At 41.6% G+C, this 27170-nt stretch overlaps 1 protein-coding gene across 9 annotated transcripts in view; it reads left to right on the forward strand.

Annotated features, from left to right (window-relative positions):
* Positions 1-27170, forward strand: part of LOC115201586 (KH domain-containing, RNA-binding, signal transduction-associated protein 2) — a 126755-nt gene that overhangs the window by 64028 nt on the left and 35557 nt on the right. For all 9 annotated transcript variants that reach the window (XR_003879767.1, XR_003879770.1, XR_003879769.1 and 6 more), the window contains exon 4: positions 16740-16886. Coding sequence is in view for 2 of the 9 variants with exons in the window: in XM_029765348.1 (XP_029621208.1) it covers positions 16740-16886 (147 nt within the window). In the remaining 7 variants the exon portion in view is untranslated. The remainder of the gene's footprint in view (positions 1-16739; positions 16887-27170) is intronic.

Consider the following 27170-nt stretch of genomic DNA (forward strand, 5'->3'; position numbering starts at 1 on the left):
CCACCAAGACTCTTCCTAGAGCTGTCCATCCGGCCAAACTGAGCAATCGGGGGAGAAGGGCCTTGTTCAGGGAGGTGACCAAGAACCCGCTGTTCCCTCTGACAGAACTCCAGAGTTCCTCTGTGGAGATGGGAGAACCTTCCAGAAGGACAACCATCTCTGCAGCACTCCACCAATCAGGGCTTTATGGTAGAGTGGCCAGACAGAAGCCACTCCTCAGTAAAAGGCACATGACAGCCCACTTTAAATTTGTCAAAAGGCACCTAATGGACTCTCAGACCATGAGTAGCAAGATTCTCTGGTCTGATGAAACCAAGATTGAATTCTTTGGCCTTAATTCCAAGCGTCACGTCTGGAGGAAACCTGGCACCATCCCTACTGTGAAGCATGGTTGTGGCAGCATCGTGCTGTGGGGATGTTTTTCAGCAGCAGGGACTGGGAGACTGGTCAGGATCTAGGGAAAGATGAACGGAGCAAAGTACAGAGAGATCCTTGATAAAAACCTGCTCAAGGAGCTCAGACTGGGACGACCCTAAGCACACAGACAAGACAAACTAGGAGTGGCTTCGGGACAAGTCTCTGAATGTCCTTGAGTTGCCCAGCCAGAGCCCGGACTTGCATCCGATCGAACATCTCTGGAGAGACCTGAAAATATCTGTGCAGCTACCCTCCCCATCCAACCTGACAGAGCTTGTGAGGATCTGCAGAGAAGAATAGATGTGACTCCCCAAATACAGGTGTGCCAAGCTCATAGGGTCATACACAAAACATTCTAAAAATTATTTTTTGCTTGTCATTATGGGGTAATGTGTGTAGATTTATGAGGGGGAAAAAAACAACTTAATCAATTTTAGAATAAGGCTGTAACGTAACAAAATGTGTAAAAAATGAAGTGGTCAGAATACTTTCTGGATGCTCTGTATGTGGTTAAGTGAAAATCTGATGCCCGCACCCAACCCTAATCCGATAATATAGAAAATGTGCTATTAGACTACAGTCAAAGATAGAAATGTGCTATAGACTAGGGTCAAAGATAGAAAATGTGCTATAGACTACGGTCAAAGATAGAAAATGTGCTATAGACTACGGTCAAAGATAGAAAATGTGCTATAGACTACGGTCAAAGATAGAAAATGTGCTATAGACTACGGTCAAAGATAGAAAATGTGCTATAGACTACGGTCAAAGATAGGAAATGTGCTATAGACTACGGTCAAAGATAGAACATGCGTTATAGACTACTGTCAAAGACGGCAGAACAATTTTTTGACGGGGTGCAGGATTTGTTTTGCCTGATTTGGATATGTTTCTGCTTATAATTTCCAACATTTTGATAGGCTATTTGTTAGTCAACTTGTCTATAATTAGATCGATGTAGCTTCTCTTCTGTCATCTGTTGCCCTAGAAGATTAAATAAACCCTTCCTCAACAGAATAATGTAATAGATTGATAGAATGAATGCTTCAATCTAGTTGACATCTGTAAAGTTTCGCTGTCATCTTTCGCGAAGCAAAGACTTTTATGGACTGGGAGAAAATACAATAATGCAATTTATTAGTTTTTTTAACTGGAAAGATTTTACTTGCAAAATGACCAAGTGACATCAGATTGACCGGTTGTAAGGTAAAAGAAAGCTGTGGAAACAACCCAATGTGTTTGTGATCAGATTTCAGTTTGGATTCGATCCATATTTGATGTGGTTGAAGTACTATCAGCTTTTATTGTGCTTTTATGTTGAAGACAGCACCTCTAAAGATGGTATCTAACTAAGCATTGCATTCTCTCAATTTGCAGAAAGAGAGAAATCATGTTTCTCCACTCCTCTTCCCAAGACCAAATTTTGCCTACGTTTGGTGTATTGTTTTACAGCAAGAAATGCTTAATTCTACAGGAGTTATTAAGGCTATGTGAGAGCTTATAAACCTACAGTCAGTCTCCATATTTCAGTTTCCACTTAACATATCTAAACAGTAGGCTACAGTTAGTTCCCTTGACATGCCATAGTCCTTTTTAAAGTCCCGTCTTGTGACTGTCGAATTTGTATATAGCGCCTCACAATCATCACACATAGCAGCCTGCTATCATCCTCTTTTACCACTTCACCAAATCTTATCCAAAAATGTATTTCCTGGCCCTCCTTCTCTTTATTTTCAACTCTCCTTTAACCACTTTTGTTTTATTGAATTAAACTTTGACAATGTCATTTTTTTTCCTCTGTGGATTGACGTGAACTTTTTCTGCCCCTTCCCAAAAGCATTACTTGGCAATTGGCTGTGTAGGCTATTTGTTGTGCATAGAGTTAAGCCCTAAAGCTTAGGCTTATGCACTAATACCAAACCTCAAGGTAGCCTATAGATATAAATTGCACAATAATTATGCATTTAAGGATTTTTTAAGGTATTGTTTTCTCTTTATTCAACCAGCCACACAATATTTAATGACCCTAAATCCGTCCACCCCGCTGATATAACCGAGGGGACAGCGGGTTATGGTTCGACCCGCACATCACTAGTGCCTGGATCCATGTTGGACCCAATATCCCTAGTGAATTTATGTTGATCATCTGTTGTTGTCTGATTGATTAATAGCAGGGTCTCGTTAGATTTAACAGAGAAAGCATCAAGGTAATGAGTTCATGTTTTCATGTGTTTTTGTGCCTCGTAGTCTACTGTGGCAATCGAGTAGGATAGACTATTGCCCAACACCCAACACTCTTCCTATTGATTATTCTGGATATAATGACAACAAATTACATAGCTTAGTGGTCTATTCACAACACGATCTGGTAATGATATAACATGACAAATACATTTTGTTTTCCAGGTTACACATGCAATTTTAGACAATACTTGAAGTAGATTACTTGGAGCTCAGAAATTCAAGTACTGGAATAGGCCTACCTTGAAAATGTAATATTTCCTAAATTTGGTGCTTGAGAAGTTATTGTAATTATTGCAACCAATTTATAAGTTCTCCTGCTCCCTTATAATTATTCGTGATTTCATTTTTGATCTGTTTTTGTGAGAGATGTGTCCACTTCAGTTTGTTTCCTGTCACTTCATTTGAAGGATGGTGTTTTGCTACTCTGTTGCAGTGAATCCACATGCGGTTATTACGAGTAAGACATCTGTTGGCTTCAACTTGGCTTTTCCATGCAAATCCTTCCATTAAGAAAGGAACATGGTTTTTGCTCACTTTCTCATTATAAAAACAGTGATGGTGAGATTCAAATAGTGAGATTAATGCTTCCGCTATTCATAGCTTTATCATGTGTGCCTGCGTCAGCCACATGGGGTACAGAAAAATCTCCATGCATCCAATCTATTTAGTCACCATGTCCACATTATTGTTACATATTGTAGAATGTAATAATAATTTGAAAATCAACGCATTGGCAAAGCCCAAAAAATGCACCATTCTTAAAGTGATAATGGCTACTTTTTTGACACTTGTTGCATGCTTTTTGAGGTGGAGGGGTTTTATATTAGGCTCTATATCTACAATTATATAAATGACACAATTGTATAACATTGAGGTCCTTGAAAAGTACAATTAAGTGCTAGAAAAAGTCCTTGAAAGTCCTTGAATTTGACTTGTCAATGTCTGTATGAACCCTGCTTAAAGGATGTTGTTGTATAGATGGAATTATGGGCCAGTTTGCATGTATTCACTTTTATTCCTCTAAGTAAATGTGTAACTGCATGAAAATCCTTTTATTTTTGATTCAAACCATTTTGAAATGTTGATGCCAATGTCACACATTGGCCTCATTATTTATAGAAAGACCCAAATCTGCAACAACCTGCAGATACATAATCTTGTTTTTTTTTCTCTGGGGTAAATACCACTTACTAGGATGATAGTGTGTGTCCCTGCAGTATCTACAGTATCTCTATTTCTAGTACTTCTCTGGTAACATGAGACAAGCTTATTCTAAAGGGAGGAAATCAAAACAGCATGACAATGTAGCCTATCTCAAAACCTATGGGCAGCCACACAAACAGCTATTCATGCATTGTGCTAATAATAATGACTACACACCAGGGGATTCTAGGGTGTCTTGTTTGGTTTTGATGAATATTCTGCAATGAAAGCCATTTTTAATTCCATACAAGTTGCATTATTTATGCTTAAAGTCTTAGGGAAGCATTTTCAAATGCTACTCTCCGAGGCTGACTAATTGGATGTGCGTAGCGTAGATATTTAGAGGTCAGCTGTCGGCCCACTTGTTATATCTACAGTTGAAGTCGGAAGTTTACATACACTTAGGTTGGAGTCATTAAAACTCGTTTTTCAACCACTCCACAAATGTCTTGTTAACAAACTATAGTTTTGGCAAGTCGGTTACGACATCTACTTTGTGCATGACACAAGTCATTTTACCAACAACTGTTTACAGACAGATTATTTCACTTATAATTCACTGTATCACAAATCCAGTGGGTCAGAAGTTTACATACACTAAGTTGACTGTGCCTTTAAACAGCTTGGAAAATTCCAGAAAATTATGTCATAGCTTTAGAAGCTTCTGATAGGCTAATTGACATTATTTCAGTCAATTGGAGGTGTACCTGTGGATGTATTTCAAGGCCTATCTTCAAACTCAGTGCCTCTTTGCTTGACATCATGGGAAAATCAAAAGAAATCAGCCAAGAACTCCACAAGTCTGGTTCATCCTTGGGAGCAATTTCTAAACACTTGAAGGTACCACGTTCATCTGTACAAACAATAGTACGCAAGTATAAACACCATGGGACCACACAGCCGTCATAACGCTCAGGAAGGAGACACGTTCTGTCTCCTAGAGATGAACATACTTTGGTGCGAAAAGTGCAAATCAATCCCAGAACAACAGCAAAGGACCTTGTGAAGATGCTGGAGGAAACAGGTACAAAATAATCTATATCCACAGTAAAACGAGTCCTATATCGACATAACCTGAAAGGCCGCTCAGCAAGGAAGAAGCCACTGCTCCAAAACCACCATAAAAAAGCCAGACTACTGTTTGCAACTGCACATGGGGACAAAGATCGTACTTTTTGGAGAAATGTCCTCTGGTCTGATGAAACAAAAATAGAACTGTTTGGCCATAATGACCATCATTATGTTTGGAGGAAAAAGGGGGAGGCTTGCAAGCCAAAGAACACCATCCCAACCGTGAAGCACGGGGGTGGCAGCATCATGTTGTGGGGGTGCTTTGCTGCAGGAGGGACTGGTGCACTTCACAAAATAGATGGCATCATGAGGAAAGAAAATTATGTGGATATATTGAAGCAACATCTCAAGACATCAGTCAGGAAGTTAAAGCTTGGTTGCAAATGGATCTTCCAAATGGACAATGACCCCAAGCATACTTCCAGAGTTGTGGCAAAATGGCTTAAGGACAACAAAGTCAAGGTATTGGAGTGGCCATCACAAAGCCCTGACCTCATCCTATAGACAATTTGTGGGCAGATGTGAAAAAGCGTGTGCGAGCAGAGGCCTACACTCCTGACTAAGTTACACCAGCTCTGTCAGGAGGAATGGGCCAAATTTATTGTGGGAAGCTTGTGGAAGGCTACCCGAAAGGTTTGCCCCAAGTTAAACAATTTAAAGGCAATGCTACCAATTACTAATTGAGTGTATGTAAACTTCTGACCCACTGGGAATGTGATGAAAGAAATACAAGCTGAAGTGGTCCTGTGTGGCTCAGTTGGTAGAGCATAGTGTTTGCAACGCCAGGGTTGTGGGTTCGATTCCCACGGGGGACCAGTACGGAGAAAAAATGAATGCATTCACTACTGTAAGTCGCTCTGGATAAGAGCGTCTGCTAAATGACTAAAATGAAATAAATAATTCTCTCTACTATTATTCTGACATTTCACATTCTTAAAATAAACTGGTGATCCTAACTGACCTAAAATAGGGAATTTTTACTGAGTTTAAATATATTTGGCTAAGGTGAATGTAAACTTCTGACTTCAACTGTATGTATGAAGTCTTACTACAGTTGTAGGATCTTGATTTAAGCCAGTTTGCTACAGCAGGAATATAATCCTGAGGCAACAGGAAATTTGAATTATTATGTGGATTATAGATTGGAATGTCCACAGTGCAAGGTGTTCTACATTGGACGGACAAAGAGACGCCTTCAAGATCGCCTAGCGGAACACAAGTACGCCATACGGGTAGGCAATGAAGACTACCCCATGGCAAGGCACTACAAGTCCTTACACCATGGCAACCCTGCCTCCCTACAAGCTATGGGTATTGATCATATCCCGGCCTCTATTAGAAAAGGGGACCGCCTTAAACAGTTAAACTAAATGGAACGTTTTTGGATTTACAAACTACAGGCCACTAAATACCCGGGTTTAAATGAAGATATGGATTTCTCACCCTTCCTGTAGGGTTGCGATGGGTACATTTGCTGTCATCTAGTGGATATTTTTGCTCAATTGCCCTCAGCTATGTTTAGACTCTTGTTGTTCATGTTTTGCTGTGTTCTAGTGTACTATGGAATGTATTGCTTTCTTATTCTTGACACTTCGCCCAGACATATTTAAGGTTAGAACTACCTTTCTAAGTGTTCTGATACTTCTAGTTTGGAGTTACATTTTTATGATAACATAGCTACAGCATTTCACTTTAAAGTGTGTATACTATTGCTTACTAGGTGTGTCCAATCAATTTTAACCACTCCCCCTTCTAATTAGGGTTCATTGGAAAAGCTGTTAAACAGAGAACATTGTATTATTTCTTTGTACACCCTGATGAAGGCCATGCAGCCGAAACGCGGCGTTTTTTTAAAAACATTGTTTCTATTGAACATGCCATACTAATAAAGGCATTTTAATTAATTATATGAAGAGTGCCTTGGTCCTCCTTTCTTTTTGAAGACCAACTCAACCCTTTTATCAAAGAGCACCTTCTGTCTACCAACATTTACTATTGTGTACCTTAGTAGCGCTTCCCTTCCTCCTCTTTCTACTAGTTTTAATAGTTACTTTAATTAGCCAGATTAATTTGTTACATTTATAAAATGTTAGCGGGTTGTCTTTTTATTTTGCTCATTCCTGTAATGTTGCATATCAGATCACAGTGAAATTCTTGAGGGAAACCTGTTTCAGTATTCAAGAGATTTGACTGGGACAGAGGTTCACCTTCCAGCAGAACAATGACCCTAAGCATACTGCTAAAGCAACACTCGAGTGGTTTAAGGGGAAACATTTAAATGTCTTGGAATGGCCTAGTCAAAGCACAGACCTCAATCCAATTGAGAATCTGTGGTATGACTTAAAGATTGCTGTACACCAGCGGAACCCATCCAACTTGAAGGAGCTGGAGCAGTTTTGCCTTGAAGAACTTTCAAAAATCCCAGTGGCTAGATGTGCCAAGCTTATAGAGACATACCCCAAGAGACTTGCAGCTGTAATTGCTCCAAACGGTGGCTCTAAAAAGTATTGACTTTGGGGGGTGGATAGTTATGCACGGTCAAGTTTTCAGTTTTTTTGTCTTATTTCTTGTTTCATGTTGTGTAAATCAAATGATACCAACCCCCCAAAAATCTATTTTAATTCCAGGTTGTAAGGCAACAAAATAGGAAAAATGCCATGGGGGTGAATACTTTTGCAAGCCACTGTATGAGACCTATTTATTTTTGCCTTCGACTATCTTCAACTTCAGCTGCACTCAAGACCAGCCATATCCTTAAAGTCAAGACTTTAAAGCTCGTCCTGAAAACTTGTCATTTTGTCATTTCTAAAAGGATTCTGCTGTACTCATATTGAACCACTTCAAAAAAATCATGTTGAAAGACAGGCCCCGGCTTTTAAAACAACAGAGCATTTTGCTCATCGGATTGTCTTAAAACCTCTTACATCTAGACGTTCCGCTAGCGGAACACCACTCTAATATCCAATGATTGGGTGTGGCGCGAAATACAAACTCCTCGAAAATCCGAAAACTTCCATTTTTCAAACATATGACTATTTTACACCATTTTAAAGACAAGACTCTCCTTTATCTAACCACACTGTCCGATTTCAAAAAGGCTTTACAACGAAAACAAAACATTAGATTATGTCAGCAGAGTACCCAGCCAGAAATAATCAGACACCCATTTTTCAAGCTAGCATATAATGTCACAAAAACCAAAACCACAGCTAAATGCAGCACTAACCTTTGATGATCTTCATCAGATGACACTCCTAGGACATTATGTTATACAATACATGCATGTTTTGTTCAATCAAGTACATATTTATATCAAAAACCAGCTTTTTACATTAGCATGTGACGTTCAGAACTAGCATTCCCACCGAACACTTCCGGTGAATTTACTAAATTACTCACAATAAACGTTCACAAAAAACATAACAATTATTTTAAGAATTATAGATACAGAGCTCCTTTATGCAATCGCGGTGTCCGATTTTAAAATAGCTTTTCGGTGAAAGCACAATTTGCAATATTCTGAGTAGATAGCTCGCCATCACGGGCTAGCTAATTTGACACCCACCAAGTTTGGTACTCACCAAACTCAGATTTACTATAAGAAAAATTGGATTACCTTTGCTGTTCTTCGTCAGAATGCACTCCCAGGACTTCTACTTCAACAACAAATGTTGGTTTGGTTCCAAATAATCCATAGTTATATCCAAATAGTGGCGTTTTCTTCGTGCGTTCAAGACACTATCCGAAGGGTAACGAAGGGTGACGCACGGACGCGTATCGTGAAAAAAAATGTCAAAATATTCCATTACCGTACTTCGAAGCATGTCAAACGCTGTTTAAAATCAATTTTTATGCGATTTTTCTCGTAAAATAGCGATAATATTCCGACCGGGAGTCGTTGTTTTCGTTCAAAGACTGAAAAAGGCAAAATGGACTCTTCACGTGCATGCGCACGCCCGTCTCATTGTTCTCAGATCGACCACTATCCAAATGCGCTACTGTTTTTCAGCCATGGGCTGCAAAGTCATCATTCAACGTTCTGGCGCCTTCTGAGAGCCTATGGGAGCCTTAGAAAATGTCACGTTACAGCAGAGATCCTTTGTTTTGGATAGAGATGACAAAGAAGGCCAAGAAATGGTCAGACAGGGTACTTCCTGTACAGAATCTTCTCAGGTTTTGGCCTGCCATTTGAGTTCTGTTATACTCACAGACACCATTCAAACAGTTTTAGAAACTTTGGAGTGTTTTCTATCCAAAGCTACTAATTACATGCATATTCTAGTTTGTGGGCAGGAGTAATAACCAGATTAAATCGGGTACGTTTTTTAATCCGGCCGTGAAAATACTGCCCCCTATCCATAACAAGTTAAAAGGATAGTTAAGGCTTTCAGACAAAATACAGAAAAATGTCACCCAGTTCTTCCTCCATTCACGAGATGAATCACCTGAAAGGCTTTCAATTGTCTGTTTGAGCACAGACCTAGACCAACCACTTACATAAAGACACATATTGACTCACTAATTGAAATGGTGATTACTGTACTTTGAACAAACAATGACCAATCTGAGAAAGAAGGTAGAATTTCCAACCATCCAGCATCCATTCTAATTAAATTCCCTTTCCTTGTAAATTCCATTTAATTCAATTCAAATTCCAGGTCAGTCTTTGAATTCAGAGATGCAGCAATTAAATCCCTCTCAATTCCAATGTTAGGTACATTCCCAAAAAGTAATACTCAATATTTCCCCCCAAAATTTCACAAATTCCAATTTGAATGCAATTCATTCAGGCTTTCAGGCTGATCATGTCACTGTTCAGGCAGCTTACTGTAACATTAGAAATATAAGTTAAATGATTTAAAACAAATCCTGCAGTCCATGTTTGATACTAAGTGCATTAATTATATTAATTGGGAAGTGTACGAATATTTAATTCCAAAGATTAAAGTTTTTACAATTTAAATTCCAATTCAAACGGTTCAAACAGTCTAATTCCAAATCCATAACTTGAAGATTGTTGATATTCAAATTAAATTCAATGTAAATTCTCCACCTCATGAGTGAATTCTAGAATTGAATTGGAACTTCAAATTAATTTGGAATTGACCCCAACCCTGCTATCCATTGTAGTTGGAAATATAAAGATGTTTCAGTGCCAATTGCCATTGTTGTTAGATGTACAGTTGAAGTTGGAAGTTTACATATACCTTAGCCAAATACATTTAAACTCAGTTTTTCACAATTCCTGACATTTAATCCTACTAAAAATCCCCAGTCTTAGGTCAGTTAGGATCACCACTTTATTTGAAGAATATTTAATGTCATAATAATAGATGAGAGAATGATTTATTTCAGCTTGTATTTCTTTCATCACATTCCCAGTGGGTCAGAAGTTTACATACACTCAATTAGTAATTGGTAGCATTGCCTTTAAATTGTTTAACTTCGGGTAGCCTTCCACAAGCTTCCCGCAATAAATTTGGCCCATTCCTCCTGACAGAGCTGGTGTAACTTAGTCAGGAGTGTAGGCCTCTGCTCGCACACGCTTTTTCAGATCTGCCCACAAATGTTCTATAGGATGAGGTCAGGGCTTTGTGATGGCCAGTCCAATACCTTGACTTTTTTGCCTTTAAGCCATTTTGTCACAACTTTGGAGGTATGCTTGGGGTCATTGTCCATTTGGAAGATCCATTTGCAACCAAGCTTTAACTTCCTGACTGATGTCTTGAGATGTTGCTTCAATATATCCACATAATTTTCTTTCCTCATGATGCCATCTATTTTGTGAAGTGCACCAGTCCCTCCTGCAGCAAAGCACCCCCACAACATGATGCTGCCACCCCCGTGCTTCACGGTTGGGATGGTGTTCTTTGGCTTGCAAGCCTCCCCCTTTTTCCTCCAAACATAATGATGGTCATTATGGCCAAACAGTTCTATTTTTGTTTCATCAGACCAGAGGACATTTCTCCAAAAAGTACGATCTTTGTCCCCATGTGCAGTTGCAAACAGTAGTCTGGCTTTTTTATGGTGGTTTTGGAGCAGTGGCTTCTTCCTTGCTGAGCGGCCTTTCAGGTTATGTCGATATAGGACTCGTTTTACTGTGGATATAGATACTTTTGTACCTGGTTCTTTGCTGTTGTTCTGGGATTGATTTGCACTTTTTGCACCAAAGTACGTTCATCTCTAGGAGACAGAACGTGTCTCCTTCCTGAGCGGTATGACGGCTGCGTGGTCCCATGGTGTTTATACTTGCGTACTATTGTTTGTACAGATGAACGTGGTACCTTCAGGTGTTTAGAAATTGCTCCCAAGGATGATCCAGACTTGTGGAGGTCTACAATTTATTTTCTTAGGTCTTGGCTGATTTCTTTTGATTTTCCCATAATGTCAAGCAAAGAGGCACTGAGTTTGAAGGTAGGCCTTGAAATACATCCACAAGTACACCTCCAATTGACTCAAATGATGTCAATTAGCCTAACAGGAGCTTCTAAAGCCATGACATCATTTTCTGGAATTTTCCAAGCTGTTTAAAGGCACAGTCAACTTAGTGTATGTAAACATCTGACCCACTGGATTTGGGATACAGTGAAATAATCTGTCTGTAAATAATTGTTGGTAAAATGACTTGTGTCATGCACAAAGTAGATGTCCTAACCGACTTGCCAAAACTATAGTTTGTTAACAAGAAATTTGTGGAGTGGTTGAAAAACGAGTTTTAATGACTCCAACCTAAGTGTATGTAAACTTCTGATATCAACTGTATGTTCTTTGCACATGATCTGTGGTGAAATAGTGTTTTCAGAGGCCTTTACAGTCATTATTCTTCCTCATATGTGCTCTACCTGTGTAGAATACAGATCATTTCAGGAGTTTATTATGTCATTGCCAACCCTACAGTAGCTCTATATTTATATTCTTTCTCATTAATGATAAGTTTGCCCCATTGACTTAGCAGTAGAGACCTTCCCTTCAAGGAGGCTATGGGTTTCAAAAATATTGTGATTGCTCAAGTACATCCTCCACCTTGGAGCCAAATGAGGTTGTCTATGCCGTATAACATATAGCCTGTCATGTCGTACGGTCTGGAGAAGAGGGCTGATGTGATAAGAGGAGTGCACCACACCACTAATCAAGCATCTGGGAGAATCCCTCACATCAAAGCATCTCCGGTGTCTGAATGTGTGCCAGAGCCCAATGTAATCAACATAAGAAGGTAATGCTGGCTGTCATAATTACCGGCTTTCCAAATTTCTTTTGTAGTGGCGACCTTCAGCAATCAGGCCACTTTGGAAATCTTACCTGGTGTGTTTGCATTGTTGCATATAATTGATTGACATTTGTTTTCTGAGTTAAAACCGAAAAATCAGCAACATGAAAATGGCCTGGGTTTTAAACCCAAAAGAGAAATAGAAAAAGAGAAATAGAAAAATGACCTGTTTTTTGTATATAAACAACAAACTTGATATTTAAATGTTCACGTGGGTGGTTTTAAATGTGGAATGCCTGTCATTGGCCAAATGCACCGCCAACCCTTCCTGTCCCTTCAAAATAGAAGTTCATCCTTCTAACTTCATTCTATTAATCTACTATCTATTTGGTAATCTATTAATAGCTATTAATTAATATATTAATGTCAACATAAAGTGATATTTCTCCATTTCTATTTAGATTCAAGATTATAAGAGAGGGATTGATGGGTGGTGACATGGTGAGAGCTCCACCTTACCCTCTGATAAGCTTGGTGTAATTTTGTTCGTATTGCTTACACGTCTCCAATCCTCTCAGATCTCCACAAGTGTCTAGGGTGTTGGTTGTGTCGGACAGGGCCTGGGTATCACAGCTACTCACTCACTCACTCACTCACTCACTCACTCACTCAGAGCCCCAAAAATTACTACCTGTCAAATCCTTGCTTCCTCTGTCCTTATTTCTTATGTAAGTCGCTTTGGATAAAAGTGTCTGCTAAATGGCTTACAGTGAGGGGAAAAAAGTATTTGATTCCCTGCTGATTTTGTACATTTGCCCACTGACAAAGAAATGATCAGTCTATAATTTTAATGGTAGGTTGATTTGAACAGTGAGAGACAGAATAACAACAACAAAATTTGTAAAAAAATACATGTCAAAAATGTTCGAAAATGATTTGCATTTTAATGAGGGAAATAAGTATTTGACTCCTCTGCAAAACATGACTTAGTACTTGGTGGCAAAACTCTTGTTGGCAATCACAGAGGTCAGACGTTTCTTGTAGTTGGCCACCAGGTTTGCACACATCTCAGGAGGGATTTTGTCCCACTCCTCTTTGCAGATCTTCTCCAAGTCATTAAGGTTTCGAGGCTGACGTTTGGCAACTCGAACCTTCAGCTCCCTCCACAGATTTTCTATGGGATTAAGGTCTGGAGACTGGCTAGGCCACTCCAGGACCTTAATGTGCTTCTTCTTGAGCCACTCTTTTGTTGCCTTGGCCGTGTGTTTTGGGTCATTGTCATGCTGGAATACCCACCCGCGACCCATTTTCAATGCCCTGGCTGAGGGAAGGAGGTTCTCACCCAAGATTTGACGGTATATGGCCCCGTCCATCGTCCCTTTGATGCGGTGAAGTTTTCCTGTCCCCTTAGCAGAAAAATACCCCCAAAGCATAATGTTTCTACCTCCATGTTTGACGGTGGGTATGGTGTTCTTGGGGTCGTAGGCAGCATTCCTCCTCCTCCAAACACGGCGAGTTGAGTTGATGTCAAAGAGCTCCATTTTGGTCTCATCTGACCACAACACTTTCACCCAGTTGTCCTCTGAGTCATTCAGATGTTCATTGGCAAACTTCAGACGGGCATGTATATGTGCTTTCTTGAGCAGGGGGACCTTGCGGGCACTGCAGGATTTCAGTCTTTCACGGCGTAGTGTGTTACCAATTGTTTTCTTGGTGACTATGGTCCCAGCTGCCTTAAGATTATTGACAAGATCCTCCCGTGTAGTTCTGGGCTGATTCCTCACCGTTCTCATGATCATTGCAACTCCACGAGGTGAGATCTTGCATGGAGCCCCAGGCCGAGGGAGATTGACAGTTCTTTTGTGTTTCTTCCATTTGCGAATAATCGCACCAACTGTTGTCCCCTTTTACCAAGCTACTTGGCGATGGACTTGTAGCCCATTCCAGCCTTGTGTAGGTCTACAATCTTGTCCCTGACATCCTTGGAGAGCTCTTTGGTCTTGGCCATGGTGGAGAGTTTGGAATCTGATTGATTGATTGCTTCTGTGGACAGGTGTCTTTTATACAGGTAACAAGCTGAGATTAAGAGCACTCCCTTTAAGAGTGTCCTCCTAATCTCAGCTCGTTACCTGTATAAAAGACACCTGGGAGCCAGAAATCTTTCTGATTGAGAGGGGGTCAAATACTTATTTCCCTCCTTAAAATGCAAATCAATTTATAACATTTTTGACATGCGTTTTTCTGGATTATTTTGTTGTTATTCTGTCTCTCACTGTTCAAATAAACCTACCATTAAAATTATAGACCGATAATTTCTTTGTCAGTGGGCAAATGCACAAAATCAGCAGGGAATCAAATACTTTTTTCCCTCACTGTATATTATTATTTAATTTAATTCATTCCTCACCTTCCTCCCAAAACACATTGGGGTAGAGTATTGAAGGTTCCTCACCTCGGGCCTCCTCCTCCAATGTACTTTGAAAGAGAGGCGAGGAAACAAGGACAGAGGAAGCAAGGATTTGACAGCAAGTGGGTGGGTGGGTAAAATGCAATACAACCGTAAAGAAAGCATGGTGATACAAAAGTCTGACTGCCTTTCTTTTTAAAGATGTGTGTGTGTGTGTGTGTGTGTGTGTGTGTGTGTGTGTGTGTGTGTGTGTGTGTGTGTGTGTGTGTGTGTGTGTGTGTGTGTGTGTGTGTGTGTGTCACTCCTAATTATCATCTCTGCCATTTGAAAGCTTTAAATACCAACAGGGTTCAAATAGACTCCAGGGTTAATTGCTGCTCATTATTGCCATCTAGTGGAATTAAAGATCCTGCTACATACCATTCAATTTATTAAATAGTCCTTTTTCTGAAATGTTGAGTACCCCCTGGACCATTGTTTATATCTATGAAAGCACATCTCTGATTGTCAATACTGATTAGTTTTAGGTCTGCATGATATACAGTGTCATATATAGTTCCATTATATTCCCTATAATAAAATGTTATACACATTTTGGAATAAATAACATGAGCTGGTGCACACCCAGAAAAAATATTTTGTGTGGAGGTGCTGACTAATAGTGAATAAACTATCAAAATAAAGAGAGTTTGGACACAACAATTCAATATAAAGAGAAATAATCTCCACAATAATTCTATTAATGGGCCTTTTCCTATAATGATGGCTCAATCAGAGTCCGGTCCTAAGTGCTGAAATAGAGTCGGCATCTGCTGATTACATGAACAAGGGGAACCTGATCAGTAATCCTAGACCAGCAATGCTACTCTGAAACGCTTGGTGAATACAGACCTAGATCTTCCCTACATTTTAGGTGTGTGAGCAGGTACGTGAGCAGGTACGTGGCAGGCAGGAGAAGGGTACAGGAAGAGGAGTGCACTGCAGATGTATGTGTGGTGGCCTGGCCTGGCCTGGCCTGTGTATGTCATCTCTCTGTAGCCTCAAGCCTTTTGCTCTTAATCTGAATCTCTCAGCATGCTTTTGCCTCTTCATTGTCACTCTGTTGAATGATGTAATTATCTGACTCCTCCATTCACCTCCCATTCTGAGCCCATGCCCTCAACAGACAGAATAGCAACCCCAGCAGAGCTACAGTACCCCGACTTTCTGAAATGACATTGTTAATATGAGCATCGTAGACTATGGTTAACAAGGGAGCTAGGATATGTCAGTTATCTAACCATTTACAGTAACAGCAGTTCATTAATAACTTGATTAACATTGTCATTGTTGTGATCTTATCTTAAATATAAATGGAGAAATATCATGATCTTGTAATTAAGAGACTAATTAATAGCTATTAATAGATTGCCTAATAGATAGTAGATACATAGAATGAGGTTAGGGTGAACTCCTATTTTGAAGGCATAGGAAGTGTTGCCTATGCATTTGGCCAATGACAAGCATTTCACCAGTGGAGGCTGCTGAGGGGAGGACAGCTCATAATAATGGCTGGAATGGAGGAAATGAATGGCATCAAACAAATCAAACGTGGTTTCCATGGACTCCATTCCAGCCATTATTATGAGCCGTCCTCCCCTCGGTAGCCTCCACTGCATTCCACATTTAACCCCACCCACTTGTGAAAATCTAAATATGAAATAGTTTTTTGTTGCTTTGTTTATATCCAAAAAACGAGAACATAAAATAAGCAATTTCTCATTATTTATTTTTAAAACTGTCTGTTTTCACGTTGCCGATTGCTCTGTTTTAACTCTGGTCAAAAGTACATGGACCATTAACACATCATTCAAGTTTGTAGTATCTTGTTTATAATGTAAACCAAAACCTTCAATATGATTCAGCCACAGCTTCATGGTGTAAATCCCAGTGGGTGGTTACAGCCTGACAGGCTGGCTGGCATGCAACTGGGACGTCTCACTCCCAACTTCCCCAATGCTTGAGGGAAGAAGTCAAGACATGCTGATGAGATTTAATTTATTAATAGGCAGCTGTGGGCTACAAATGATTCTTGTTAACCCTTCATGCTTCACTTGATATATCCATCATACCAACTGTACTGTTTGATATCACTTCCTCCTTTCAGACAATAATACTTGACCTGATTTTTCCTTCTCTTTTTCTCCTCAGGAAGAAGAGTTGAGGAAAAGTGGAGAGGCCAAGTATGCCCATTTGAGTAACGATCTCCACGTTTTAATTGAAGCCTTCGCTCCTCCTGGAGAGGCCTATTCCCGCATGAGCTATGCCTTGGAGGAGATTAAGAAATTCCTAGTTCCAGTAAGTTTGTTTAAACCATTTCATTTACTCTAATTGTACATTGAGATGGGTCGGTGCACCTCTGCTCTCGTGGATTCCTCTACCGGGTCTTATTTGCACTTTCAGATGTAATTGAAAGTTGCTACAAGGTTAAGCAAGTGATTAAAACAGCTCCAGACAGACTGATTGAATGTTGGAAGGTCGACACTGACACATTTTGTTACAACCCCAACTGAAATCTCTCAAGAATGACAATGTAGTACTTTTTTTCACATAACTTGCAATATATTCTGGATGGTTGCTATATTACAATGTAAATAAAGCGTTTGCTTTGCTCTGTACCGCCCCCCCCCCCCACTCCATCAACCTAACGAGTGAGTTAATGTATTCCACAATTAACAACAAGTGTGGTATAGAGCAACTTGCAAGGCTCTGCCGACTTTGAGCCTACAGCAGTTAGCAGTAATTAATGTGCATACTGTATAGGCATGCTGAGGCTGAGCTGTAAATATGAATAAAGCGTCTGCCAGTCCCTCAGGTAGAGAGGCTGGATGAGTCTCCTCATGGCATTCCTTGTGCCTCCCCCTTCCTGCCGTAGGTTTTACATCACAGAGTATATGCTTAGCTGGATATGTTTCAGCTTCGGCAGCTGCACTGATCAGGTCAAAGTACCCCCCCAGCCCAGTCAAGAATATATTTCAAATCTCCATTCTGTTCATAATGGCCACCCGACTAGAATTGCAAGTAGAAGGACACTTGTCTACCCCTGAACAATGTTCCCTCTAAGCTGCAATGCAGAATTAATATCAGCTCGGGCAGAGAAGCACAAGATTGAACTTCATTCAACTTTCTAGAGTTTTCCCCATTAGTTAATACTATCAATGGTTCCCTTTACAGTGGGATTTGTGATCAAATCAACGCAATATTAGCCACTTTCAGTGCAACATACCGAAAAACAAAACGAACTATGCAAGACTTAGTATGCAAAACCATGCACAGATTTTGCTATAGGCAAAACGCATCAGAGTAGGATTCTATTGCATGACAGGTACGACTCAGGCCCATACGCCATAATCAATCAGTAGTCCTATATGTGGCCTGGATCTGTGCCATTCACTTTGAACTGATATCCAATTGCGATCCAATTACAATCTTGTCTCATTGCTGGAACTCCCCAACTGGCTCAGGAGAGGCGAAGGTCGAGTCATGCTCTGAAACATGACCCGCCAAACCGAGCACCTTAACACCCGCCCGCTTAATCCGGAAGCAAGCTGCATGTAGGAAACACTGTTCAACTGACAACCGCAGTCAGCCTGCGGGCGCCCGGCCTGCCACAAGGAGTCAATAGAGCACGATGAGCCAAGTAAAGCCCCCCAGGTCAAACCCACGGTCACGGCCGGTTGTGACACATCCTGGAATCGAACCCTGTAGTGACGCCATGCAGTGCCTTAGACCGCTGCCCCACTCGGGAGGCCGTCAAAACGTGCATTTCTATACATCTTTGAAAAGCGACTCAGGTGAAATCCTTTTTTTGTCTTAAAGGGACAGTGTTGTATTTTGAGACAGGCTTGATAAGCTAAGTATCCAATAGGCAGAAGGTAGCATAATTTGACTGATTCTCTGTAATAATGATAAGGGAATAATTATACATTTTATTTTGTAAAGTTGTTTCTTGCATCAAACAACACAACAACATTTTCAGTCACCTGGACAAACAGGTTAATGTCAAGCCCTGCATGTCTTTTTCAAAAGTCTTACATTGAACACCACACATTGGCTGCTATTGTTGGCTGAACGATAGAACCGCTATTTCCATGTTCCATGTAATGGGATGCATTTTCTCCATTGTTTTTGATGGTAGGCCACTCTGGTAGGCCTACATTATGATCAAATAGCCACAGGGCCTAATTAACCACTGTTAAAACTAACTTAAAGCGGGTACAGCCTCAGTGTTAACAGTAAACGCGCACCGGAAGTTGTACAGAAGTTTCACAATGTTCAAGTTTGCTCTCAGCAGACCTGAAATTTGCTCAGTGACGAAAAGAAAATAGAGGTAACATTGCCCCTGAAGTATTACAGCTTTGGCTAGGTTAGAATGAAAATATATTTTGGGGGATTTGTTTTTTCCCAGTCTTTTATCTCCTACATAGAGACTTGCAGTCATACAAGGTTCCAGAGCCTGATGATTAACTCACCTAAATGCAACCTGGTTGGAAGAGGAAGATTTTCTTGTTCAAATGATGTATGGAAGAGGACCAAAGTAGCCAATCCAACGATTGGCATTTTCCTTGGCATGCCCACCCAACCTGTTATTCTCTGTATTCATCTGTCAGGTTAAAATCAATGGACTTCTTCCAAAACTTGCCAAGCAAGCAAACAAAATGTCATGGCAGTCAGAGAATGTGTCATCTGGTCCGGAGGGTTTTCCCCAATAGTGGCATGCGACATCTGTGAAAAGACCATTCACTGTGTGTGAGGACTTGGGACTTGGACCACACACTGCCCCCTAGTACCAGGAGAGTAGTGATTCACATACTGCCCCCTAGTACCAGGAGAGTAGTGATTCACACACTGCCCCCTAGTACCAGGAGAGTAGTGATTCACACACTGCCCCTAGTACCAGGAGAGTAGTGATTCACACACTGCCCCTAGTACCAGGAGAGTAGTGATTCACACACTGCCCCCTAGTACCAGGAGAGTAGTGATTCACATACTGCCCCCTAGTACCAGGAGAGTAGTGATTCACACACTGCCCCCTAGTACCAGGAGAGTAGTGATTCACACACTGCCCCCTAGTACCAGGAGAGTAGTGATTCACACACTGCCCCTAGTACCAGGAGAGTAGTGATTCACATACTGCCCCCTAGTACCAGGAGAGTAGTGATTCACACACTGCCCCCTAGTACCAGGAGAGTAGTGATTCACATACTGCCCCCTAGTACCAGGAGAGTAGTGATTCACATACTGCCCCCTAGTACCAGGAGAGTAGTGATTTACATACTGCCCCCTAGTACCAGGAGAGTAGTGATTCACACACTGCCCCCTAGTACCAGGAGAGTAGTGATTCACACACTGCCCCTAGTACCAGGAGAGTAGTGATTCACACACTCCCCCTAGTACCAGGAGAGTACTGATTCACACACTGCCCCTAGTACCAGGAGAGTAGTGATTCACATACTGCCCCCTAGTACCAGGAGAGTAGTGATTCACACACTGCCCCCTAGTACCAGGAGAGTAGTGATTCACACACTGCCCCTAGTACCAGGAGAGTAGTGATTCACATACTGCCCCCTAGTACCAGGAGAGTAGTGATTCACACACTGCCCCCTAGTACCAGGAGAGTAGTGATTCACACACTGCCCCCTAGTACCAGGAGAGTAGTGATTCACACACTGCCCCCTAGTACCAGGAGAGTAGTGATTCACACACTGCCCCTAGTACCAGGAGAGTAGTGATTCACATACTGCCCCCTAGTACCAGGAGAGTAGTGATTCACATACTGCCCCCTAGTACCAGGAGAGTAGTGATTCACACACTGCCCTCTAGTACCAGGAGAGTAGTTATTCACACACTGCCCCTAGTACCAGGAGAGTAGTGATTCACACACTGCCCCCTAGTACCAGGAGAGTAGTGATTCACACACTGCCCCCTAGTACCAGGAGAGTAGTGATTCACACACTGCCCCCTAGTACCAGGAGAGTAGTGATTCACACACTGCCCCCTAGTACCAGGAGAGTAGTGATTCACACACTGCCCCCTAGTACCAGGAGAGTAGTGATTCACACACTGCCCCCTAGTACCAGGAGAGTAGTGATTCACACACTGCCCCCTAGTACCAGGAGAGTAGTGATTCACACACTGCCCCCTAGTACCAGGAGAGTAGTGATTCACACACTGCCCCTAGTACCAGGAGAGTAGTGATTCACATACTGCCCCCTAGTACCAGGAGAGTAGTGATTCACACACTGCCCCCTAGTACCAGGAGAGTAGTGATTCACACACTGCCCCCTAGTACCAGGAGAGTAGTGATTCACACACTGCCCCCTAGTACCAGGAGAGTAGTGATTCACACACTGCCCCTAGTACCAGGAGAGTAGTGATTCACACACTGCCCCCTAGTACCAGGAGAGTAGTGATTCACACACTGCCCCCTAGTACCAGGAGAGTAGTGATTCACACACTGCCCCTAGTACCAGGAGAGTAGTGATTCACACACTGCCCCCTAGTACCAGGAGAGTAGTGATTCACACACTGCCCCCTAGTACCAGGAGAGTAGTGATTCACACACTGCCCCCTAGTACCAGGAGAGTAGTGATTCACACACTGCCCCTAGTACCAGGAGAGTAGTGATTCACACACTGCCCCCTAGTACCAGGAGAGTAGTGATTCACACACTGCCCCCTAGTACCAGGAGAGTAGTGATTCACACACTGCCCCCTAGTACCAGGAGAGTAGTGATTCACACACTGCCCCCTAGTACCAGGAGAGTAGTGATTCACACACTGCCCCCTAGTACCAGGAGAGTAGTGATTCACACACTGCCCCCTAGTACCAGGAGAGTAGTGATTCACACACTGCCCCCTAGTACCAGGAGAGTAGTTATTCACACACTGCCCCTAGTACCAGGAGAGTAGTGATTCACACACTGCCCCCCTAGTACCAGGAGAGTAGTGATTCACACACTGCCCCCTAGTACCAGGAGAGTAGTGATTCACACACTGCCCCCTAGTACCAGGAGAGTAGTGATTCACACACTGCCCCCTAGTACCAGGAGAGTAGTGATTCACACACTGCCCCCTAGTACCAGGAGAGTAGTGATTCACACACTGCCCCCTAGTACCAGGAGAGTAGTGATTCACACACTGCCCCCTAGTACCAGGAGAGTAGTGATTCACACACTGCCCCCTAGTACCAGGAGAATAGTGATTCACACACTGCCCCCTAGTACCAGGAGAGTAGTGATTCACATACTGCCCCCTAGTACCAGGAAAGTAGTGATTCATGCAGCACAATGTGTAGCATTAAAATACACTGAACAAAAATATAAACGCAACCATTTCAATTTTACTGAGTTACAGTACATATAAGGAAATCAGTCAATTCAAATAACTGCATTAGGCCCTAATCTAGGGGCGCAGCCATGGGTGGGCTTGGGAGGGCATAAGCCCACCCACTGGGGAGTCTGGCCCAGCCAATCAGAATTCGTTTTTTTCCCCCCACAAACAGGCTTTATTACAGATGGAAATACTCTTCAGTTCAATCAGCTCTCCGGGTGGCTGGTCTCAGACGATCCCACAGGTGAATAAGCCAGTGTGGAGGTCCTGGACGTACTGCCAAATTATCTAAACGACGTTGGAGGAGGCTTAAGGTAGATAAATGGACATTCAATTCTCTGGCAACAGCTCAGGTGGACATTCCTGCAGTCAGCATGCCAATTGCACGTTCCCTCAAAACTTCAGACATCTGTGGCATTGTGTTGTGACAAAACTGCACATTTTAGTGTCCTTTAATTGTCCCCAACACAAGGTGCACCTGTGTAAAGATCACACTGTTTAATCAGCTTCTTGATATGCCACACCTGTCAGGTGGATGGATTATCTTGGCAAAGGAGAAATGCTCACAAACAGGGATGTAAACACATTTGTGCACAAAATGAAAAATCTGCTTTTTGTGGCTATGGAACATTTCTGCGATTTTTTATTTCAGCTCATGAAACATTGGACAAACACTTTACATGTTGCGTTTATATTTTTGTTCAGTATAGCAGGTGTATCTGTACTGTCTCAGTCATCAACAGTATGGACCACAGAAGAGTTGTTAGGGAGGCGACTGGTAGTAGAGACGCTCTCGCTGGTTAACGCAGACCCCAATGACAGGGTGCTGTACACCACTACCCACCAACCCCCAATGTAAGAATACTGAAATACTGTATTTCACTGCAATGTCTGAATCCCCTTCGTTTATACTGGAATATTACCTCCACTATTATCTAAAAGTGAAACAATGGATGAAAAATCTTCTGAATGTTTTTAAATTATATTGTTCATCAGGTATTTCGGTTGTCATATTATAGTGGGGAATTGAGCCTCTTTTTTTCTGCCAGTGTTTCATTATCTTCTCTGGAAATAGGCTTCCAACTGGAGCTTAATCACAGTGTTTTCTCCAAGTTGTTGCCTCCTGGTTCAGTTGAAAGCATTTTGACACCAGTTTTCATTCAGAGGCTAATTAGCCTGACCATCCAACAGCCTCTATAGTGATCCCATCAGGCTAGCCATTACATCTATTCATCGCCAAATACATTTCTTTTCTGAACCAATTTAACCCCATCAGGTGATGGCTATGGGCAAACTGGTGCAAATGCAATACAATTATTTCACTTGAAGCTATTCAAGACATTGCTTGCTGTTTTGCAGAGCAAAGCATTTAGGAACAATACTTTGAATTTACTTCATTCACTCGCTAGAATACCGCCATTTTGATTACGTCTGTTTGTACACAAGTCACTGTCAATCAGGTAATGCGGACATTTTACATGAAATGTATCACTGTTTAAAAGGAAAGGCATGAATGAGTGAATCTCATTGACATCGCAAACATGGTCTGTGGGACGATGTTAGCGTTTCCTTTTCAGTGTCCATAAGTGACCGAAAAACAAGTTATCTGCATTCTGTGCAGTCTCTCTGCTGTGTGCACTGTTGTACACCCACCTACTATATAGAATACCATACCACCACCATAGTGCTCCTTTCCATACCATCACCACAGGGCTCCTTTCCATACCACCACCACCACCACAGGGCTCCTTTCCATACCACCACCACCACCACAGGGCTCATTTCCATACCACCACCACCACAGAGCTCCTTTCCATACTACCACCACCACAGGGCAACTTTCCATACCACCACCACCACCACAGGGCTCCTTTCCATACCACCACCACCACCACAGGGCTCCTTTCCATACCACCACCACAGGGCTCTATTCCATACCACCACCACCACAGGGTTCCTTTCCATACCACCACCACAGGGCTCTTTTCCATACCACCAGAATGAATAAATACATCATACATCACTCAAGACATGCTTTTAAATTAGCCTACATCCAGGGTTTTAAGACATTTTTGCTAATCATTTTGACTATTTTCTATAATCTGAAATATCAAATTTACATCAGTATTCAGACCCTTTACTTAGTACTTTGTTGAAGCACCTTTGGCAGCGATTACAGCCCTGAGTCTTCTTAGGTATGACGCTACAGCTTGGCACACCTGTATTTGGAGAGTTTCTCCCGTTCTTCTCTGCAGATCCTCTCGAACTCTGTCAGGTTGGATGGGGAGCGTTGCTGCAGAGCTATTTTCAGGTCTCTCCAGAGATGTTCGATCGGATTCAAGTCTGGGCTCTGGCTGGGACACTCAAGGCCATTCAGAGACTTGTCCCAATGCCACACCTGCATTGTCTTGGCTATGTACTTAGAGTTGTTGTCCTGTTACAAGGTGAACCTTCACCCCAGTCTGAGGTCCTGAGCGCTCTGGAGCAGGTTTTCATCAAGGATCTCTCTGTACTTTTCTCCGTTCATCTTTCCCTCGATCCTGACTAGTCTCCCAGTCCCTGCTACTGAAAAACATCCCCACAGCATGATACTGATACCACCATGCTTCACCGTAGGGATGGTGCCAGGCTTTTGGCAAACTCCATGTGGGCTTTCATGTGCCTTTTGATGAGAAGTGGCTTCCGTCTGGCCACTCTACCTTGAAGTCCTGATTGGTGGAGTGCTGCAGAGATGGTTGTCCTTCTGGAAGGTTCTCCCATATCCACAGAGGAACTCCAGAGCTCTGTCAGAGTGACTATCGGGATCTTGGTCACCTCCCTGTCCAAGGCCCTTCTCCCCCTATTGCTCAGTTTTTGCCGGCGGACAGCTCTATGAAGAGTCTTGTTGGTTCCAAACTTCTTCCATTTAAGAATGATGGAGGCCACTGTGTTCTTGGGGACCTTCAATGCTGCAGAAATGTTTTGGTCACCTTCCCCAGATCTGTGCCTTGACACAATCCTGTCTCAGAGCTCTACGGACAATTCATTCGACCTCATGGCATGGTGAAATCTACATGTAGATTCATATCTACATGTACATACTACCTCAATCAGCCCGACTAACCTGTGTCTGTATGTAGCCTCACTACTGTATATAGCCTTATTTTTCACAGTCTTTTTACTGTTGTTTTTATTTCTTTACTTACCTATTGTTCACCTAATACCTTTTTTTGCACTATTGGTTAGAGCCTGTAAGTAAGCATTTCACTGTAAGGTCTACACCTGTTGTATTCGGCGCACATGATTTTTGCTCGGACATGCACTGTCAACTGTGGGACCTTATATAGACAGGTGTGTGCCTTTCCAAATCATGTTCTATCAATTGAATTTACCACAGGTGGGCTCCAAGTTGTAAAAACATCTCAAGGATGATCAATGGAAACAGGATGTATCTGAGCTCAATTTTGAGTCTCATAGCGAAGGGTCTGAATACTTAACATTTTACATTTACATTTTAGTCATTTAGCTGTTTTTTATTTGTAAGACATTTGCAAAAATTTCTAAAGTCTGTTTTCACTTTGTCATTATGAGGTATTGTGTGTAGTTTGCTGAGGCTTTTAAAAAAAAAATTTTTTAGAATAAGCCTGTAACGTAACAAAATGTGGAAAAAGTCAAGGGGTCTGAATACTTTCTCGAAGGCACTGTATCTACAGTACCAGTCCAAAGTTTGGACACACCTACTCATTCAAAGGTTTTTCTTTATTTTTGCTATTTTCTATTTATTTTTGCTATTTTTGTAGAATAATAGTGAAGACATCAAAACTATGAAATAACACATATGGAATCATGTAGTAACCAAATAAGTGTTAAACAAATCAAATTATATTTTATATTTGAGATTCTTCAAAGTAGCCACCCTTTGCCTTGATGACCGCTTTACACACTCTTGGCATTCTCAAAACCAGCTTCATGAGGAATGCTTTTCCAACAGTCTTGAAGGAGTTCCCGCAAATGCTGAGCACTTGTTGGCTGCTTTTCCTTCACTCTGCAGTCCAACTCTTCTTAAACCATCTCAATTGGTTGAGGTCGGGTGATTGTGGAGGCCAGGTCATCTGATGCAGTACTCCATCACTCTCCTTCTTGGTCAAATAGCCCTTACACAGCCTGGAGTTGTGTTGGGTCATTGTCCTGTTGAAAAACAAATGATAGTCCCATTAAGCGCAAACCAGATGTGATGGCATATCGCTGCAGAATGCTCTGGTAGCCATGCTGGTTAAGTGTGCTTTATATATAAATTATATATATATTTTTTTTTTATGAATCAATGGGGGTGCTTGTGAGCAATGCCTTTTTGTACCCTTTCTTGAAGTTACAGTAGATATGAAAATAATGCACCTTAGTGATCTCATGCCATATGATGAGCATATAAGATAGATGTTTGTGGTATAAAATACATTTGTTTATGCATGATATTGTAAGTTTAATAGATAAAATGTGTGTCTTCCACATCAATCAGCAGTTTAAGCCAAGTAGAGGTTAAATTCTGTGCTCAATGCCACCTCTCATATTTGTTTTAGCCAAGCTGTCTTTGCAAACAAGATGAGGATAAGTGGTTGGAGGAAATGAGGCCCATCTAAGCCCGTTGACAAGATAATAAAATATCTTTGATCCAGTCTGTTATCTGGCCTGTGATTCAGATTCTTGTCATGTTCAATGATTGGCTGAGAAAAACATATACGAATCAAGACACAACAATGCGATATTTCCACGAGGACAATGTTATTTCCACTTTCAATATGGCCTCCCATGCCCTCCCAACCCTGTCTTAGCGTAACTGTAAGTTGTTTTCCCTGGTTCCTTACGTGACTCTCTGAAAATCCTGGGGAGGTCAAAACCATGTAGTGAAAACCCCACAGAGTTTTGAAACCCAGATGCTGAGTGCCTAATAAAGTTGTTTTTACCCATCCAGCCCTTTTATATAATAATAACAACAATAATAATTATTATATATAGATCAGTGGCCTACTTGAGGGAGGAAGAACAGAAGCCGGACATGATGTAGCTAACCAAGGCCATGGACCTTGGATGACTAATGGGGTAGATACATTCACTTATAAGGCATTAGCTATATGTTTATGCCTCATTGAAAGTGTTACTAAATTTCCACTCCATTTTTCTCTATGATGTGTTTTGGAGGACAGTCTGGTGTTATCTTTGAGACTGCAATTTTTTAAAAATTATTATATATATTTTTTTTAATTATGTCCTTGCA

The sequence above is a fragment of the Salmo trutta genome, chromosome 10 (assembly GCF_901001165.1).
Source record: "Salmo trutta chromosome 10, fSalTru1.1, whole genome shotgun sequence".
Lineage (NCBI taxonomy): Eukaryota > Metazoa > Chordata > Actinopteri > Salmoniformes > Salmonidae > Salmo > Salmo trutta.